The 21,942-nt window shown below is 37.1% G+C and overlaps 1 protein-coding gene across 11 annotated transcripts in view; it reads left to right on the forward strand.

The window, feature by feature from the left end:
- The window catches only part of Btrc (beta-transducin repeat containing E3 ubiquitin protein ligase), a 179,591-nt gene that overhangs the window by 86,951 nt on the left and 70,698 nt on the right, over window positions 1-21,942 (forward strand). For 7 of the 11 annotated variants that reach the window (XM_075974210.1, XM_075974209.1, XM_075974214.1 and 4 more), the window contains one exon: window positions 15,497-15,574. The exons of the other annotated variants lie outside the window; for them this stretch is intronic. In XM_075974210.1, the coding sequence (XP_075830325.1) occupies window positions 15,497-15,574 (78 nt within the window). The remainder of the gene's footprint in view (window positions 1-15,496; window positions 15,575-21,942) is intronic. 11 annotated transcript variants of the gene reach the window in all.

Below are 21,942 nucleotides of genomic sequence, written 5' to 3' on the forward strand. Positions count from 1 at the left end.
TATGGCAGAACCAGAGCAAGCTGAAAGTAATGCATTGGTCTACTAGATGGCTTAAATATAGTTTTAACATAAATTTGGGTGTGTATGAAACCCTCCATAGTGAAGTAGGTAGTTTTTTTTTCTTTTTTAAAGAATGTGTTAGTCACAACTTAGTGCTTTTTATTTGTCTATTTGGGTGTTTGTTTGGGACAGGATCTCATCATCTCAGCCTAGGCTGATTTGAACTTTCGATTGTGGATGAGCCTGTCCTTAAATGTCTAGGTTTTTTTTGGATTTTTTTGTTTCCATCTCATAAATGCTAAGGTTTTAATAATTCCTAAAGACATCGTGCAATGTATTTCTGTACAGCACTAAAAACAATAGAAAGACCAATCAAGTATGGAGTGATGTTGCCTGCAGAAGAGGAAGAGCCAGATAAGTCTCTGTGAGTTCAAGGCCAGCCTGATTTACATAGCAAGTTCTAGGTCAGCCAGGCTGCAGAGAAAGATTGTACCTCATAAAACAACAAATCATTATGAACCATATTTTGGTTTCTTTTAACTCTGTGTATTCTACCTTTCAAAATAGCCCTTAACAGAAGCAGGCATATATTAATATGTAGATATATTCATATGTATTACTCACTGGATTCATGGAATATGTATGTACTGGCACTTCATTAGTCAGTATAATCAGGTGCCTTTTTGTGTGCATGTACTTGAAGAGATTGACAGATATCTTTCTCTGTTGCTCTCTGCTTTTTTAAATTTTTATATGTATTTGTGTTTTGCCTACATGTATAGCTATGTGAGGGTGCCAGATCCCTGGAACTGGACTTACAGACAGTTGTGAGCTACCATGTGGGTGCTGGTACTTGAACCCAGGTTCTCTGGATAAGCAACCAATGCTCTTAACCAGTGAACCATCTCTCCACTCTTTACTTAGATTGAATCTCACCAGGCCTGCAAGTCTAGCTAGCCAACTTGCCCTGGGATTTCTTGTCTTTACCTCCTGCTAGAATTGGTTATCCATTATGCCTGTGCCATCTCCTTAGCTCCATGAAGATGTCAATATTTTATGCCCATGTTTTTACTTGCGAAGCTGGGTTACTTGGGTTTGATGTACTAATTACTTTCATTAAAATGACAGAAATAAGATATGCAGTTTGCTTGCTTGCTTGCTTGTTTGAGGCACAGTAACCTGTAGCCCTAGCTGGCCTGGAACTTGCTATATAGACTAGGCTGGCCTCAAATCTTCCTTGATCCTTCTGCCTTTGTCTCCATAGTGCTAGGATTATAGGCTTGAAAAACCATGCCTGGCATTGACACATAGTTTTTATAGTGATTTTAAGGAAATTTTACTGAATTATAAAATACCATTGGCATCATAGACATCTAAATCCTACAAATAACAGGAACGTAGCTTTATTCTACTCATCAGTATGTGCCAGGTGTTTTAGAAAGTATTGAGCATAAATTAAGATTCAGACTTGGACCTCAAGGAGATTTTAGTTATTCACTAGACATTTATTGAGAACCTGTGTACAAGCTCCTGTGCATATGGAAGGATATTACTGTTACCTTACATTCCCTTTCCCCAGTCATTGAATTAAATATTTGGTTTAATAGCAGTCCAAGGAAAGTCATATATTTATTGTCATATCCAGTATAACTCATTTCAGCAGAAAAGAGCAATACATGTCACACTTAGAATGCCTCTCGAAATGTTTGCCTTTTTACTTTACACACCCTTTCAGGGATCACTGGTGGGTGATCTGGGCGGCTCTACAGGTAGTTTAAAGTGAGATGATATTTGCCACAGTGCCTCCTACTGGTAGACGATTCTCCATCCTTCTCTACCTTTGATAGTACCCATTTGGGGTTTGGTCATTACTTCAAGTCTTCTGCTATCAATGAGTTTATTCCATTTAAGGTAGAAAGTATTTTTTAAACAGTATTTCTAAAGCTTAAATTGTCCTGGGACCAACTCTTGATATAAAAATTCATAGAAACCAGTTTTTCACAGAGAGTGGTAACTCCTTGCCATAGTGCTAGAATGTTAAAATTCACATTGGCCAGGTTGTTCTGTAAATTAAACACTGACAGCTACCCTCAGGGGAACAGCCAATGTATTTATGATGATGTGCTGATTACACAAAATACACTGCAAGCAGAAAACAGCTGCAGAGAACAAACCTCTTAAAAAGAATACACTTACAAATAGCACCCTCCGTGTTTCTAGTGGTGAGTGTAGAATACAGCATGCTAATGCAGTTTTCTTACTTAGTCTGCCTGAAAACAAAACAATCTGAAGGAGATAAGTTCATTTCTGGTTGAATGCACAAGCGGCACCAACATAGCAGTTCACATATTTCCCTTCTGAAGAGCATGGCTAGTACACAGATTTCAGGGGTGGGGTAGCCCAAGCCTCCCCCTGACCCCCCCAACTCACATTTTTGTTACTAGGTTTTATTAGTGCTTTTCTCATATGCAGAAGGGCGTGGCCTTGAGTTGCTAAAGGTTCTGAACACTTGAAGGATAATACACAATGAATTGGACAAGAGGACATCTAAATCGTGGTTAAATTTTTCTGGTAGAAGTTCAGTGTTAGGGTTTAGTTATCAACATTTTATTTGAAGACACAGCTCAATGTTTTCAGCACTATTAATAGTATTGAATATGTTTGCCCTTGGAATTAATAAAAGAAGTCATGACTCTTTGTGGTAAGGGCTTTGTGATGTCTTAGAATCTGGGGTTTTTGTTGTTTGGTTTTTCAGAAATACGGAGTTTTCAGACTGGAATGGCTGGGTTTTCTCAGGAGAATTTTAGAAGAATTGGGCCTCAAGTATGTCCCTTTTAGCCATGCATGTTACTGGCCATGTATACATAGGAAAGGAAATTAAAAAGTTTTTTAGATTTCTCTGCTTGAGCTTTTTTCTTTTAGAGTTAGGGTCCAGTATCTATAAATATATCTCAGCAGCAGAGAGTGCTAGCTTTTGCTTAAATCAGTAGAATATATGTTGATCTTCACAACATAAATCCGCTGGAGCCAACTGTAAGGGATGTCAGTGAGACGTAGTGATTGGAAACAGTTCACTTCACCGCCTGAAACTAAGAATCAACTCTTCAGTGTATGGATCACTGGTATGTAATAATCGACTATTATTGGTCTGTCTGTTGGTCGCTTTTTAAATCAGTTTGGAACCTCCTGGAGTTATTTTCTTGCTCTGCTGACATCAATCCCATGTGGCAGAGGAGTTGTGTATAATCGCTTTGGTTTAATCAATAGAATAATTGATAAACCAGATAAGATTTAAACTGATTATAGCTTCAACAGAATTCCCTGGAGGCCTTGGACTCTCTTAATTTTGACATGTGTGTTGTGTACCCTGAGGATGAAGTGCAGTTTGAATTATCTGTTTTTATTTGCTTAATGACGGGGAGGGTGTTAAAGTCAAATGTTTAATTAACCCAGCAATGGGCTGCGTTGTCACTTACACACAGCTGATTGAGATATCTCATGGAGAATACTGAATAGGAATGATAATGTGGCACCGGGACGGAAGATTGCTTTTGCAATCCATTTGCTGGGTCACTGCTTTGAATGTCTTATTGGATGAAAGGCATTCAGCCTGGAGAAAAAATTCAGCATTTAAGTACATTTTGTTCTCTCCTCCCCCTTTGCCCCCTCCCTACCCTGAAGTTAACTAAAACAGATATGTTCTAGGTTTAATAAGCCATCCATGTACTAGTAAGAGATCAGGGGAGCTGGTAGCCTCAAGCTACATAATTTCCTGTGGAAACGGAAAAACCCTACTAGCCTCTAGGGTATTCTAACTGTTAGCTCTTTTGTCTGTCCCTCACATCTCTATCTATCCCTTGCTGTTATTGTAGGATTGTCTTTGATTCCTTGTCTCTTGCCTCTTTTGTAGTGTTTGCTAGTGCAGTTACCTCCAGGGCCACAGGCAGACACCTTTTCTCCTCCACAATTCTCAAGGATAGTTTTGGCATTCAACACAGCTGCCTTCTATTTGCTCGTATTTCTTATTAGATATTGTAGTGAGTTAAACTATTGAGAGATATGAGTAATATTTTTGCTACTTTTATTATGTGAACAATTGGTACCATATATATTTGATTTTTGAGAGGCAGTTTACTTTCTGTATGAACCATGAAACTAGGTCAGTAAAGAGTCCAATAGCCTGCACTATAAAAAAAAAAAAGGCAGCCTAGGCAATTGGCATTTTAATGACTTGCTACCTACAAAATAAATATCTCAAACTTTGTAATCAAATGTAAAATAATTCTCAGGCATATGAGTAAAACTTTTTTTTTAAAGAAAAGAATCATTGTAGCATTCTTTTTGTATGGTTCTTATGTTATTTGGTTGGCTTTTTCTTTCTATTCCCTCAAAGATCTAAGACAAGGATTTACTAATTTTTTCCTTTGCTTTAGTCATTTGTATTCCAGAGAGCACAATAGGGAGAAGGATACAAGATTGATTCTTTATGTGTGTCCTCCTGAAAGCATAGTCTGGTGGGGTTTCAAAGCAATAGAAGCATGCAGCTAGTTTCCAGGCGCAGGTTAGACTTCTGCGGGTCAAGGCAGACCAGACAAGTAGCTTATCTTGAGGGACGCAAGTAATAGACCAAATATAGAGCAGCTATTTCAGGAATCATGTAGGTCATTTAATTATCCATTATGATTGAGTGGCTAATGCTCTTTTGGCAATTACATGACCTCTGTTATTCTTGAAACCTTTCCAGGCCCTCGTGGGCCGAATGACCCAGCAGTCAGTGCTCTCAGACTTCATTCCACTCAGAAGGAAAGGAGATGTTGGGAAGCACTGGCATTTAGAAATGACTGCTTTCTTTACTGACCACTACCCAGAATGCCCTTTGTACAGCAGTCAGTGAGAGGCAGCTGATTCTGGAGCCTTGTCTGTGGAAGAAAAGATGTTCAAAAGGGTGGTTTCTCTCAGAGGGATTTTGTCAGGATATACTGAAATGTGAATATCACAGATTTCAGAGGTTCCTCCTGTAGTATTAAAATCATTGTTTGATATTTATCATACTCTGAAATAGGCAAGGCATTTTTAATTTTAATTCCATAAGGTGACAAAATACTATTTGTGATAACTAATACCAGATTTTACTGAAAGATCATTTATTAATGCCAACAATGCCATTGAGTTGAAGAGCCACTTTAAAGAGCTATATATACTGGGCTAAGTTTTCAGCCTTAGAAACCAAACATTTATTTTAAAAAAAAAAGAAACAGAGGAGAGATTGTAAGGATATGTGATTGATGGGAAAGTCCACTGGATAACAAGAATAGAATAATTTCTCAATAATATAGGAAGTAAGAGAATGATCAAATATTGGTAAGTTCGTAATAAAATTATTAGAATTACCTACCTCTGTCTGGATTTTTGGCAAGTACTTATTTAGTTGGCATGGTTTTTATTTTTATTCCAAAATGGTGAGGATCAAAACTAGAATAATCCAGGAATGTCTGAATTAATGTTTCTCACTTGTTTTTTTAACCAACAAAGGATTGTTAATATTACCAAAGAAAATTCTTCATTTTGATTAATGACAGGGAATAATTTTGTAAAAATAAACAATGCAGGTTTCATATGATTCTCCATACGGAAGACAGAGACTATGGAAAATAGTAATAGTGTAACCAAGTTGTAGAATGCCAGAAATGTAAACAAAATGGTATATCGTTAGCAGAATGGATGATTAGAGGTGTGTGGATATTCTCCAGTATTACAACTTAAGACCATAGCCTCGGGGATAAATTTTGTTAGAACACACAAACATATCCTTTTAAATTGTCATTTTTAAATGGAAAGAATTTCTATTATTATTTTGTTGGAGAAAAATACTTTTTAAAATCTGGTATTTGTCAAAAAGCATTTTATTAAACAAAGAACACAAACAAGATTATTTATTGCTGGGGAAGTAAAATTACTTCATCATCCCAAATAAATATATTAAACCACTCCTGATAGAACTCCGAGTTAATCTGTTTTGGTTTTATTTTCATTTTGCTGTTTGATAATGTTAGCATGAATATTAGAGGAAATGAATTATCGGTGTGTGACTTTGGCCCTTCCAGAAAAGAAGCATGCTTCTCTTACATTTAAATTCTTAGTCCATTTCTACCCCCTGTAAAGCTATTTAGAGACCCGACGATCCAGTTGATATAAGTTCTGCTATCTGCTTTCTTTTTAAAAACATAACCCTTTCCCCCTTCTTCCTATAATAGATATTATCAGAAAATGAGATGGCAAGACTTAAAGTAAAAGCAAGGATTAAAAGATCAAGTATAGAATATAGCTAGCATTCTTAGCATTTTAAGAGAAAAGCAAGGAGTATAAAGCATGGTACATGATCTTTTTTTCTTAAATGTGCCTCTGTTCTTTTAAACACATTTAAGAGCTATGCAGGACTGAATTTTTCAGTCTTGGAAACCAAATATTTACAAAAATCAGTGAAAAGAGCAGAGTTTATAAATTTAAGAAATATTTGTTAAGTGGGAACTGTCACAGGGTAGTAAGATTAGAATGATTTCTTTTTTTAGAGCGTTCTAGTTTATTAAAAAGTAAAAAATTGCAAATACTTTATAATAATAAAGGAAATAAGAGGATGATCAAATACAGGCAAGTTTATAGTAAAAATAAATACCAAAACAAGAACACAAAACAATCTGTGGTTTTGTTTTTGCAACTACTTATTTAGTTGGGGTGTTTTTTATATTTGTTCCAAAATGGTGATCATTTGGAGGATATTACAGTTTATCAAGTTAAAGAAATCTTAAATTTCTTTGAAGATAATGTTGCATTTTAATAAACTGGTAATACTCAATCCAGGAAGATACCTAAGATGAGGAAAATAAGAAGAAACCAAAGACCTGTGAGGAACAGGAATGCGAGAAGTCACAGTTCATTGGGGTATGGATCCACCTCCCAAAAGCTCTGTAGAATGCAGATGCCTGTGAGTTACAAAACTAACCGGACATTCTTAGGAGAAGCAAATGTTTATTTGCCTTTTAACTTGTATACAACTGTATGAATAAGATAGTGTATATAAAAGACAACAAAGAAAATTGTGCTTTAAAAGACATTGTCCCAAACACATATTCAGGAAAGGTAATATTTTGAAGAGGGCAAAATATTCTTTGAGGTGCATTTAAATTTAAAAGTTTTGTGTTTGGGTCACATGTTAGGTGTGCTTGGCTTTTTATTTCAGTCTTTCAACCTCAAATTCTAGCAAGCTTATATTTATTTTACTGTGCTTATTTAGCCTTATGAATTGTTTTTGGTTTCTTTTTGTTTTTTGGTTTTGGTTTTGGTTTTTTGAGACAAGATTTTTCTGTGTAACCCTGGCTGTCCTAAAACTTGATCAGGTTAGCCTTGAACTCACAAAGATCTTCCTGCTTCTGCCTCCTGAATACTGGGATTAAAGGTGCTAGCTACCACACCAGGCTGTTTTTGTTTTTTTTAATCATGAAATATATGTATGAAAAAATTTTTTTAAAAGGAATAGTGGCCCTAATCCTACCAGAAAACCACCAACCTATGGGAACATATACAGGCCTACTTTGCTGTTCTACTTTCAATTTGAAACTATTAAGCCATATTGTTATAGTTTGGTGACTGCATTGTCATGTTCAACAGAAATAAAATATTTTAAAAATTTCACAGCCTACAGATTTGGGAGGGTAAGGAATAAAGTATGGTTGATTTTTCAGTTAAGTCTTTAGAGCCCAAAACTTAGTTTAGTGTTTAAATGGACTATTATTCTGGTGTGGAACATGTTAACCTAATTACAAATTCCTATGTATACTCAGAGTCATTGCTAAGTTGATGTTCAAATCTTTGATTAAGAAGTCACAAAGCTAAATATGTTCAGACAGCTGTCATCTCTCCTCTTCAGAAAATAGAGATAACTGTTTTGGTTATTTTGGGACGAGGTCCCCATATTGATTACTGCAAATTTATTTTTCTCTCATATTTAGACTTTTAATGATACTGTTAAAATATAGTCTTGAGCCGGGCGGTGGTGGCACACACCTTTAATCCCAGCACTCGGGAGGCAGAGGCAGGCGGATCTCTGTGAGTTCGAGACCAGCCTGGTCTACAAGAGCTAGTTCCAGGACAGGCTCCAAAACCACAGAGAAACCCTGTCTCGAAAAAACCAAAAATATATATATATATATATTGTCTTGATTGGGATGTTTCCTGACTTGAAAGTTAGCAAAAGCAACATTGGTGCCCTTCCCTTGTAATTCCCTGGTGCAGTTCAGCTATGTCTTTATCTGAGCATCTCAGTACATAGTTGAGCTTGTTTATCTTAGAAGAGCAGGAGTCAGGCTTTTAGGGAGTGAGCTACATGTTCCTGAATAACAGACTCCGATGCTGTTTGACTTGAAAAACATTTGATCTCTTATATTAACAGCCCATGTCACTGTAACAGCGACTACAGTCAGACTGTTCAGTTTTCTGTTATTTAGCTTTGAAATAACCGTTACTGCTGCTCCAAAATACCTGTGTATAAAATTGTACATTGGCTGTCCCCCCAGGACTCGTAAGTAAGCATGGTGATGTGTGTGGTCAGAGGGAGGATATTTTGTTGGCTTTGTTTTAAATAATAACTGTCCCTATCTAAAAGATGTTCTTTCTGACCCCAGTAGTGTGCTGTATAACTTGTGTGCCTTTGCAGATCTAGCAACATCTTAAGCAGATTTTTGTTTGTTGCTAATAATATATGTACTCATTGGCTATTAATTTGAACCTTTTTATTTTCTTCTCTTAATAATGAGGAGTTTAGGTTCTCTAGCACTTAACCTCAAAGATTGTTTTGTTTCTCCGAGTACAGGTTGCACAGTAGTTGTTGAACACAGGGAAGCAAGACTTTAAGGACCTCTTTTAATGATAGAATACAGCCTATTTTATTCATGGTGGGACTTGCCTTGATTATTTAATCCCTTTCTTCTTTCCTCTATTTCCTAAAGTTTATTTCCTTATGTTTATTTTTATTATATAGTGAAATACTACCAGGCCACCCCAGTACTTCAATTTAACATAAACACACACACACACACCCTAGCATAAGTGTAAGTGGTTGAAAGGCAACCATCTATCTAGGGAATTGTTCTAAATACTAAATGTGTCCATGTGTTTTTTGACGTGACATATTTGTAATATTTATGAATACAGAAAGCACTTTCTGTGTGTATCAAAGCAGTGTCTTTGAAGACTTTGTGCTGTGCAGATTCTGGCTTGTGAGGTAACGACAAGTGTTTGCCTGCATAGACAATATATTTTTCCCCCTGAGGTCCCCACACACCTAGTTTCCCTCAAGCTCATCATCTCTGTCAGGTTAATCAATAGGCACCGTATGGCAGAGGGTCAGTAATCAGTGTCATCGTGCCTTTAAATCGTGTTGAAAATTTGCTTAAAGCCTGGGCCAATTAACATCGAGATGATGAATGGATGGGAAGATGGGAAGAGCCTGCCGCTCAGGGGCTTTGTGAGGAGGAGATGCTCAGCTGTTGAGCAGCAGACACCAGCGAATAAAATCAGCCATTCATGTGAGCTCAGTCCACCCACTCTTAATGATAATGTCAATCTAGCAAAATATATACACATTGGAGTTGTCATGAGTTCATAAATCAAAGGAGTTTGTCAAAGGCATTCAGATTAACGAGGCAGCAGCAATAACAAGTCAAATTTGCATAGAGAATTGCTTGAATCTCAGTAAATTATGATCCTGTTTTTCATTTGATTATTTGCTAATGTCTCAAGAGGGAGAATGATTATATTAGCATGCAAAATCTCCTCCAGAAGTAGAAATCTGAGGTATAGAAGACCAGCACACTATGACAATTAATCAGTTTCTGCATACTAGCATAAATGCACAAGGCCCAGAAATGAACTTCTTTTTTATTATTATTTCTCCTTGCTACTGATCCAAATGGTTCAGCTTGACAGAGACTTTATATTGCTTTAACAGTGTTCTGAATTGTGCCTGCAGGCAAGACATAGTTATGCAGCTATAACCAACCTATCCATCTGCCAACCAGATTGGAATTCTCCTATCCAGGGCTTCCATTAACCCCCACTGACAGCTCCAAACAGGATTAAGAATTTGGAAGCATAAAAAATAGTTGTTCTTTGCAAACACATACAGTCCCTTTGCATTTTGAGAAAGGCTGCATCTGTAGTATTTTTATAATTAGTGTCAGACAATGTAACAGGGGGAAAACCTACTTGGCAGGTTTTTTGACTTCTGTCATAGGGAGTAAGGCAGTACTGATGGCCATTCTCTCCCAGTGAGTGCTTCCCATTCTATCTGGTTCCTACCACTTTTTGGATCTGTACGCTGTTGAAAAATAACACTCCTTGAAAACTTGGACTGGGGCGCTATAGAAGTTTAACACTGTGTGCAGACTTTGTTTGATGTGGCTGTCATTTAATAAAGTATGCCAAATGGTAAAGTTGCCAGAGAAGCATTGTCTGTGGAACCATGCCAGAAAGGATTATTTCATGAGGACACTTCAGGTCTTCCCTAAAATCAGTTCTTTTAATAGGAATTTCCAGTAAGCCTTCTAAATCTATACTTCTTTCATTTATCCCAGGAAGATTAAGATTAATTAAATTTGCTCAAATACACACACAGAGTGCTGGTAAGGTTTTGTGGGTTTTTGTTTGTTTGCTTGGTTTTTGTTTGTTTTGTTTTGTCTTTGGTGATAGGGTCTTACTCTGTAGCACTGGCTGGCCTGGAACTCACTGTGTAGACTAGGCTGGCCTTGAACTTTGATTGATCTTCCTGCGTTTGCCTCCCAGTCATAAGGATTATAGGCATTATCAGCATTATCAGGCTCTCTCTCTCTCGCTCTCTCTCTCTCTCTCTCTCTCTCTCTCTCTCTCTCTCTCTCTCTCTCTCTCTCTCTCTCTGTGTGTGTGTGTGTGTGTGTGTGTATGTGTGTGTGATGTCACTTTTCACTAAGGAGTTTTTATTCTTTATGTAGCTAAATTACCTTTTAACCTTGTAATAGAATAACTTCTGTTTTTATAAATTGGAAATCAGGTGCATTTGGAGGTTAAAGTTACTGCCAAGTCACAGAACAAGTTAATGGGTAAAAGTATTACTCCAGTTGCTTGCAAAGCTCATTACATAATTTTGCAGCTGGTTATTAGAAATTAGTCTTAGGTTTGTTTTTTTTTATGTGTGTTTGCCTTTCTACATGATAGTGAACAATTGGGTTTTGACTTTAGGGTTTCTCTGTATAATAGCCCTACTTGTCCTGGAACTAGCTCTTTTTTTTTTTTTTATTTTCGAGACAGGGTTTCTCTGTAGCTTTTGGTTCCTGTCCTGGAACTAGCTCTTGTAGACCAGGCTGGCCTCGAACTCACAGAGATCTGCCTGCCTCTGCCTCCTTAGTGCTGGGATTAAAGGCAAGCAACAACACCACCTGGCTCTGACTTTATTTTTTTAATTGCTTCTTTTAGTGTTTGTGCATATGGGCAAACTTGTGCATGCCATGATGAATAAATATATTGAGGTCAGAGGACAAGGAGTTTTCAGTAGAACAGGATGGAATGGTTATGTTGTTTCTTAGTGAAGATGACAGTTGAACCTCATCTTACGGATATTGGAGTTTGAATAATTTTCTTATGTTCATAATTGTCAGTCGAGCTACAGTAGAATTAAGGAATCTTTCACTCAGATTCAATGTCATAAAACAAGTTTGTGTGGCATATGAAGAGATTTGTTTGACAAAGGCAGAATATAAACAGTTGAGGGAAGGATTCGAAAGTCAAACTGAAGGGTGTTTGGTTCCAGGAAAGTGTGTGTGTGTGTGTGTGTGTGTGTAGAGGTCAGTGGACAGCTTGAAGAGGTCAGTTCTCTTCTGTTAGAATGTGGAATTGTAAAAAATGGCCGATCTTGGAGGAATTTCACAGCATAGGTTGAAGGCATATTCATACACAAATATGACATGGAGAACTGGAATGTGGCTCAGTGGTAGAACACTTACCTAGCAACCTCCAGCACTAAGAGAGGGTAGAGAGCTTCAACTCATGAGTGTAAGAGATCAAATATGATATCAAGATATATAATATTGAAAAGTGCCAAATTGGAAATCAGTATTCAGAGACATTAATTCCCCCAGGGAATGATAATCACCAACTTTTTTGTAATGGTATTTTAGTTGATACTTGAATCAAGTTTTTTTTTTAAATTGCATTTATTTCATTTTATTCTCTGTGTGTGGAGGCGGGGGGGGGATGTTTAAAGTCTTATATACCAGGATAGGCATATATTGAGGTCATAGGGTAGCTTGCAAGAATTGATTATCATCCTACACCACATAGGTTCCAGAAATTGACAAACATCTTTCACTGGGCCCTCTCACCAAACTTTGAATTGAGATTTTAATAGATCAAAAGATTAGGGAGAAAGGCTACTATTATATTGAGCAAATACAATTAGCAAAAGTGAACCAGGTGTGACGTTACACATTTGTAACTCAAGCACTTGGGAAATGAGAGGAATGAGATTTCAGGGTCATCATTGACTACATACTGAGTGTAGGGTCAGCTTGGACTATATAGAACAAAGTTGTTTCAGAGAGAAAAAGAGCCAGGTTATATACCTATAACCCTGGCAATTCAGGTTGAGGCAGGAGTATTGTCACAAGATAGAGGCTGTTAAATAATGAGGCCCTGTCTGAGAGGAGGTAGGGGCATAGAGGAGGAGGAAGAGTGAAAGGGGGAGCAAAGAGAAAGAGAAGGTAGGGAGAGAAAAGAAAAGAAAGATGCAGGTGGGGAGAAGAAAAGGAATTCGCAATATCAAAAACACAAGAATGAACAAGTACGTTCTTATTTTGATGGATGATAAATAATGCTATGCAAATGATGCAATCCTTTGTCAAGTTACACTGGCTAAACTACTCGTGTTGTAATGATTTAAGTTTGGGTCAATTATATAAGTAGCAGGGAGCTATAAGAGGTTTCTTTTTATTTTTTGAAGCAGAATCTCTCTACTATATAGCTCTGGCTGTGCTGGAACTTGCTATGTAGATAAACTGGTCTGAGATCTATAGATATCCACCTGCCTCTGCCACCCAAGTGCTGAGATCAAAGGTATGTGCCACCACGCCTGACTTAAAGGGTTTCTGAGTAGCAAAATAACCTTTTTAGCATGGCAGCTCTGACAGTAGTGTATATGCTGTGTCAGGTACAGACTGAAGCAAGGCTATCAGAGCTTGTCAAAAGTAAATATTGTTGGTCTGGACTAGAGGAGAGACAGTTGGAATGCAGAAATAGTCTTGAGTATATTAAAATTGAATCACAGGGGGAAAACTCTACTGGAAACTCAGATGTGCTGAAAACAAAAAAGTAATGGGTAAAATAATGAGTGATAGGAGCTTAAGTATGGGACCAAAAGGAAAGCTGGACCACTGGTGAGGAGCTGGTTATTTGCCAGATTTCTTCACTGTAGAGTTACTCTTTTTTTTTCTTAAGTATCTTAGGGGGATACATTTGAAATTAATGTAACAGCCCTACTATTTATAGAAGGTTCACCTGCTACTTTAGTAGCCCCTAGGTGATTCTCCCCTGTGTCAACTAGTTACTCTTGAGTTTATTGCCTGTAACTTAACTTAGTGGAGCAATTGGGTACTTTTCTTGTTGGGATTCCTTCTCATAGGGTGCAGACAGTAAGTAATTGAACTCTTCTGGGTGTTAGTGGTGAGGTTCCTGAGGACCGCCAAGGTGACCTATTAGACTCATATGACAATTTCTTCATCTGTTGTTACTCTCATGTTGGAGTGATTATTCATCTCTAATTTACTGACACTCCACATTTCTTCTTCAATATTAGGCAACAACCAGTTCCTTGCCCCTTATAGCCTAATTACTTAGCATTGCTACCTCTGTTTTATGTAACTGTTATGCTGGGTTTTTCATTCTGGTTGGCTTTCTTTTAATGGGTTGGCCAAAATAAGTGTTTAGTTAATCTACCAAAAAAAGAACTAACTCTGAACAATGTTTACAGGTTTTTCTTCCTTTTTTCTCTTCTTAACTGCCGGGTGGTGATAGCACATGCATGCCTTTAATCCCAGTACCCAGGAGGCAGAGGCAGGTGGATCTCTGTGAGTTTGAGGCCAGCCTGGTCTACAGGAGCTAGTTCCAGGACAGGCTCCAAAATCACAGAGAAACTGTCTTGAAAAACAAAAACAAACAAAAAAATTCTTCTTAATGATAACACCTAGCCTTTAATCACAACACTCTGGCAGAGACAGGCAGATCTCCACGAATCTTCTGCATAGTGAGTTCTAGGCCAGCCAATGCTGCAGAGTGAGACCCTGTCTCAAAAACAGTACCTGGTTTCCTCATTTCTAGTACTCTATAGTCATTAACTCAACTATTTCTCCCTACTCCTTGGGCAGTTTCATTCCTTTCTTTTCTCCCAAAACAGAATATATTTTATGTTGATTTACAGCACAGTGGCGATTAAATAATAATTCTATACATGTATGAAATTTTCCAGATAAATTCATATTTAGATTTAGGAAATATGTCCTAAATGTAAAAAATAAACTCTAGTTAGAATATGATAATTTTATATAATGTAATAAATTTGTCAGCTGTGAACTGTAATCTTTTACTGTTAATTGAGAATTCAAATAAATGTAATTGGGATTTTCTGTGTTTGTTTTGTAAATGGTTAACATTTGTTGTCCTTGTTTTGTTTGTTAGAGAGGGTCTCATTAAACAGATGAGGCTGGCCTCAAACTTGAAACTCCAGAGAATCTCCTGCCAGTCTCCCAGTGCTGTGGTTAAAGGCATAAGCTACCATACTCAACTGATTTTGAACACTTTTGAATTTGCTTTTAATTTAATTGTTTCTCCTTGGTATATAAAAATTCCACTGACATTTTAGGATCTTGTAGCTACTGTTTGAAGTGATAGTGACAAATAAATGGACCCTAATCTTAAATCCTAGAGTAAATATTACTTGTGTTAATAAGAACTACACTGCTTTTGTGTAAAAAAGAAAATCAAATGTGAGGTGAGAACAAGAGATTGATCCTTCTAAGAGTTCAGACTAAGTATCAAACAGTCACAGTAGTTGAAGACTGATTACATAAAAGAAAAAATAATAATCATGGCTTAAATTGTCATCAGCTAAATGTGACCTAGGACTTCCTTATCAGCCCAGTGTCAAAGTCTGATAAACTAGACTTCTAGTCAATGTGGTTCTTCTGGGTAGTGCTTAAACAGACAGAATACCTCCACCCAGATCCCAACGTGAATTTATTTATAAACATGGGCATATGGTTTCCTTTACATGTGTGTATATCTGTATGTATATAAATCTTCAAATGCATAGATACACATGGTGTTCTCGCTTACAGAATTAGAAATGTAATTCAGTTTACTCCCACAGAATAAGACCAAAGAGAATGAGAACTGAATTAAAGCTTACTTTCTTTCACAGAATTCCTCAGAGAGAGAAGACTGTAATAATGGCGAACCCCCTAGGAAGATAATACCAGAGAAGAATTCACTTAGACAGGTATGAAATTCAGTCTTACTTAAAATAAAAAGCTTCCAACAACAAAGCGAAAGACAGGAAACCCTTGACTATCGTTCTTTAAACACTGAGTTTAAATCAAAAGCCCTGTATTCTGAAGTTGGTCTGGCCATAGCCGTCAATTTCAATCAGGTAACATACTTCAATCATTTAAAAATATCCTGGATGTAGCCGGGCTGTAGTGGCACATGCCTTTAATCCCATCACTTGGGAGGCAGAGGCAGGAGAATCTTTTTGAGTTTGTGGCTAGTCTGATCTACAGAGTGAGTTCCAGGACAGCCAGAACTACACAGAGAACCCTGTCTCCAAAAACAAAAGAAAACAAAACAACAACAACAAAAAATGATATTCTGGATGCAAAAGTACAAGGCAGTCTGTATATATAGTAAATATTTAAATTGAAGTAAAGAGGTCTTGTTTAGGCAAGACGACCTTAAGTACTTTATAGAATGGTCATGAAATAGTTAACACTAATATTTCTCAGTAAAGATTATTTATACATTTTAGTTTTAAATTAAATAGCTCATTAAATAACCCAGGCTAGAAGGCTTGATGTTATAGGCCTCCCACCTTTGCATCCTGAGTCCTGGGATTATAAACCTGTACCTCATGCCTGGCCAACGTCATCATACATTTAAATAGTAGTAATAGTAATAACAATAATAATAATACAGTTCTGTAACAAAGGTAGTTTCTTTTAATTTGAATCTGTGTTGTTTTGTTTCTAGAAGTGAAGTCCACTATAGATGGTTACTTTAAAACCTTTTTTGTGGGACTAGAGCTATGGCCCGGTGTTTAAAGTACTTGCTATGAAAACATGAGGACCAGAGTTCAGATCCCCATAACCCATGAGCGTGACAGGACGCCTGTAATCCAGCCCTGTGAAGGCAGAGAGACAGGAGATCCCAGGAGGGAATCTCAATGAATAAGGTGCAGAATGATTGAGGACCTCTGCATACATGCACACATGCTTGCATAATACACACACATAGGGGGAAAAAGATAAAGCTTTAAACCCCTTTTCCTCAGGCTTCTGTGCCCTGCTTCCCAGAGGTGTAATGTATTTTACTTGTGAAAATTCAGTACGATTTTTTTAAAGATCTATTTATTTATTTATTATAGTGTTCCACCTGAACTTATGCCTGCAGGCCAGAAGAGGGCACCAGATCTTGTTACAGATGATTACAAGCCACCGCCATGTGGTTGCTGAGAGTTGAACTCAGGACCTTTGGAAGAACAGCCAGTGCTCTTAACTGCTGAGCCATCTCTCCAGCCCATGATTTTTTTTTAATTAAAATATCCAAAATAGTGACTGAAAACAAGTCCTCGCTACTATAACCTGTTAATACTTCGTTATTTACTAGAACCAGAATAAGTCATTAAATTATTTATTAATTATAGCTAGAAAATAAGTGTCACAGTCAGTTTTAGTATCAACTTGTATAAAATGAGTACCAGCAGTAATACAAATAATTTTAATTTGTTGTGTTTATGGCCTTGTTTTAGGACACAGGAGAGCAGTGATATGGTTTTTGATGGATACCCACAATGAACATATTTATTTCACTTAATTCTGTGATAGCCCTGCTGAGTTGGTAGATATATGATTTCCAATTTACTGATGAATGAAACTAATGGAAGCTTGAAGAGCTTAGGCTTGATCAGAACTGCCCATTGATTTGGAACTTGGACCTTACTATTTCCAAAAAATTTCTACTTCTGCCTCCAGAGTCCAGTTTTCATAGCTTTAACCTAAAAGGAAAGCACTTGAAAGCATGCCACAATCATTTTTCATCTAGTGTATGTTAACTCTTTTTTTGAATAGGCACTTTCCCATTTTTTTATAAAAATAATTGTTTTAAATAGAATTAAGTCAATATAGAAAGCTTTCAAAACAAACAAATTGATTTTGAAATGATCAGTTTAATTATTTGGAGATAGATACCAGATCTGTATGCTGAATGATCAGAGCACTGTTGAGTAAGGTAAACTTGGAGATGGAGACTCTCTACCCACTATACAGAAGCAACTGTCAGAAAACAGTGATGCGACAAAAAGTTTTGGCAACTTTATTTAAGCTAACAAACGAATTTTCACTCTGCAAAGTTATAAATTAATTTTAATAGGCTGATCCAGATGGTCCATTTGGAAAATGGATAGGCTGATCTGTTGAAAATTAAACTAAATTTATCTCTCTCATACTTCAAACTGAAGCAAGAGAGAGAATCGTGCCTATTAAGTCCAGCACATACAGATGGACCAGCAGGTCACACATGGGACTAATCTGATTCATTTTAAAAATAAATGCATACATTATTGAATCATTTTCCTCTTGCAAGATCTGTTGTGTGCAGTATTTGAAAGAGATTTAATGTTTTTTCCCCGTTGCTATTTTAGCAGGTTCTCTTCATTCCCTCCACTTTAATTTGCCCCCCCCATTTCTTCAGAATGATTTTTCTAATATCTGCCATTCAGGGTTGAGATCCAAGCTCTGGAGATTAATTAGGTCATGAGGCTTCCCCCCCCCCTCCCTTCTTTGTAAAGGGTTTTATCTCCATTCTCTTTGTGAAGAGCATGAACTCAGTGTTCTTGGAAAGAGAAATGGCCTTTAGAATTAGGGAAGTAGGAGATCCTCCTGGGGCCTCTGAGCTTTTTAGCTTCTGGGTGTAAAAACAGCCCCATGAATGCAGATTTGTAAATTTATTGCAGTGCCATCTGGTTTTTTGCTTGAACCAGATTACTGTTGGCTTGTGTCTGTCTATTGTGGTGGTCACTCCCTAGGAGCTTGCCCTCTCAATCTTGGGAAAGAGTGATGAATAGCAGGGGTCAATAGAAGCGGGTCACAGGGCAGCTGTCCAGGACTGCCCTGAACTTGATTACCCCACTGCTGTTTTTTTTTTTAATCTAATGCATAATACACAAGCTGTTTAAACTCCGCTTTTTCTCTGTTGCATTTGACAATAAGGAAATGCCATTTGCTATTTTGTTTGCCTATTGTCATGAACTATAGATAAAAAGATGTCAAGGCCAGTCAATCTAAAGTGAGTGTTTGTTTCATGGGGGCGAGTCTCTTCAGTTGAAATTAATACAATTTAAGAAATCTCTTACTCTTTAATATAAAAAATTCATTTGTACTCTAACAACCTAATATTGTGATAACTAAACCTTATAGTTTATATCATTTATTCTCAGGCAAAGGCTTGCCACTGTTGATGGGACATGGCCACTAATATTAATTTGAAAAGCTGTTTTAATATTGGAGGAGCTGAAAAAAGGGTTATCACTATAATTCTTAGAGACATTAAAAGAATATTAGAATATTATAAATAACTTAATGCCAAAAATTGACTAGATAAAATGGGCAGATTCTTTGAAAATACAGCTTACAAAGTTAGCACAAGGTAAAAGAAAGTTATGTCTATTAAATATAATATCTAAGTTATCAAAATGTTCATGTGGTTTCACTGGTGAATTAAAAACCATTTAAAACAGAAATAATAGCAATCTTGTACTACAAACCCTCTCTTAAAACACAAAAGGAAAGATTCCTTTGGGCCTGTGTTTTAAGACTACCATAATAACACTTTGAAAACTTGACAGAGAAATTACCAGAAATAGTGGAGGAGAAAGTTGTGAAACAACTTCTTTTGTCATCATTTGGCATTAAGTATGAAGTTTTAAAAAGTGCAACATAGATACAATTTTCCTTCTGCTTTTACTCCTAAACTGTGAAGCTATAGAAACCATAACCACTGTTTTATATTTCGTGTGTGATGGGGGCGGCCAGAGAAGATAGTGAAAATGTTCTTTACTTTTTGAAAATGTAGCATTACCACATGCATCTCTTGTTTGTTCACATTGGGGCTAATAGGATCTGTCACTTCTCCTTTTCTCAGTAATTGAGTAAATTGACTGCTGCCTAATTCTTCTCCCGTCCTCCACCCCTTTTGTGTGTGTGTCCACGTTACTGAGAACGTGGGCAGTGATAAATAAAGCATTGAGTGGAGCGCTCTCGGCTCTTTGAAAGCAGCATGATGCCAGCCCTCTAGTTATATTTCTTTAAGTGTTTACATTTTCCTGTATTCTTTCTCTTGTGTAGCTGGAACCCTGGGGATGCAAAGCCATGAGAGAGGCCAAGAAGCTAACAAAGTAGCTGTCTCCCTTGTTAGCTTGTTCCTTTATTCTTTAAAAACAAGATAAAAACCATCTGGCTCAGGGCATTCCATTTTCCTCCCCTGTGCACCTCTATAGATGGCAACTTCACCTGCAGTGAGGGTTTACATTGATTAGGGAGGGAGCAGTAATTCAAGCTTCCATCCTCTTCAAGGATACTTTGCAGTCTGTAAAGGCGCTGACCCACTGAGTTAAACTGTCAAGGGATGATAAAAAAGTATCTTCATCCCGGGAGGTAACAGCTGCCAGGTTTTCAACACCTTGCAGACTGCTGGAAAAAAAAAAGTCAGCCAAAAGAAAAATGAATCTGTTATCATCTTCTTTTCATGACTGGGCCATACAAAAGGAACTATGTGGATCTTTTGGAAGGATAAGTAACTGTTACCCTTGCCTGAGATTTTTCTTCTCCCTACATTGTTATAAACATCACCATGGAGGAACTTAAAAGAGCCAATCAAAACAAGGGTGGGCTTGGCTCCTTTCTACAGTTGGGCAAGTAGGAAGAAGATACACCTCACAAACATAGAAAATGACATCAGAGTGTGTATTAGCAAAACAGCAACAAAAAGTCATTCATAAACCAATAAGCTGAGAGAAGACATACGGTGTTCTGTTCTTTGGAGGACAGTTTGTTTTCAGGCAGCATCTAGATGGGGAAATACCACAACATTGCTTTTTAAAGAGTCACTTCTCCCTAAAAGAAAGGAATGAAGCCTCACAGAATTCACTGCCTTTACCACAGCCAGTGTTTGAGTATGATGGCATTCTCTTCTTTCTGATTTGATTAATGAGGGGAAAGGTTTAATGAAGTCCCTGCTATCAGGCAGGCAGTTTTTTTCTTCTATTTGTTTTAGGTTAGTCATTTTAATTGTATTGAGTAATTAGAAGGTACACACAGCCAAGGGAGCTTTGTTCTGATAATTGCTCAAGAAAGCCCATTCCCTATCTGCTGTTGCTTTGTGTTAAGGCACTTCTCCCTCTAGTGGCAATAGTTAGCACTTTGGCTTGGCAGTAGGCAAGGTGTAATTGTAACATGACAAACTATGCTTAAGGGACTTTCTTGTAAATAGTTTAGGGTTCAGCATTATTTTATTATATATGTGTGTTTTACCCTTTGAAACTTCCTACCTCCTCTTTCTTCTTCCTGAAGTGCTTTGGGCTTTGAGTGGGGGAAAAATTGCCTGAGATGTTTATTAAAAATAAAAAACAATGCATTCTGGGTAATGTTTTGCAGCTTGACTTAATTTTAGTCATCTGTTTTAATTACCTATTTATAAAAATGCTTTTGCATTTGTAGACATTATTTAATACTTTGGAAGAAGCACCTCATTTGAAATAAATAAATAAATTGTACATATTTTAAATAATCTGTGTAAAAGATCTTAAAGGTAATTAATGTAGGTCTCTTAAGTAAGACAAAAGTGATCTTTCTGAATCTCATGAAGTGATTTGTTTCTATAACTTCCCACTTCTGCTGAATTCTTCAGAGTCTAATAACATTTGGGGCGGGGGACGACAACAAAAACACCCCAGCATGGTTTGGCAGTTTGTGCCTAGCTACAAAAATCCTTCTTCAAAAAGAAGCAATTTAATAACCAGCTTTCTTAAAATTACTTTGAGCAAAGAAGACCTTATAGGGTTGGTGTTTTGTTTCCTTTTATTTCAGTGTAATCATTCTTTGATAAATTGTGTAATCACTGACTTAGTAGAAAACATATTATTGAACTCCTGGGTTGTAATGACCATAAAAAGTGTATTTTCATATAGAGAGTTGAGATACTGTGAATAAATTATAAAGGAAATAGCTTATATGCTGGTCAGAGTCCATATGGGCCCAATTCATTTTGTTTTCAGTGCTTAATCTGAATGCATCATTTTTAAGAATAAATAAAAGGGAAGGGGGGGAGGATAGAAAGCCTATTGTGCCCAGCTGCACACATTCTAAGTCTGTTCTTAGGTCAACATGGAAGGAAAGCAGTTAGAGCAGTGGTTCTCAACTTGTGGCTCATGACCCCTTTGGGGAATCAGTTGACCCTTTCACAGGGGTCACATGTCAGATATTTACATTATAATTCATAACAGTAGCAAAATTACAGCTATGAAGTAGCAACAAATATAATGTTATGGTTGAGGAACTGCATTAAAGGGCGGCCACAGTCAGGAGGTGAGAAGCACTG

The sequence above is a fragment of the Microtus pennsylvanicus genome, chromosome 5 (genome assembly GCF_037038515.1).
Source record: "Microtus pennsylvanicus isolate mMicPen1 chromosome 5, mMicPen1.hap1, whole genome shotgun sequence".
NCBI lineage: Eukaryota > Metazoa > Chordata > Mammalia > Rodentia > Cricetidae > Microtus > Microtus pennsylvanicus.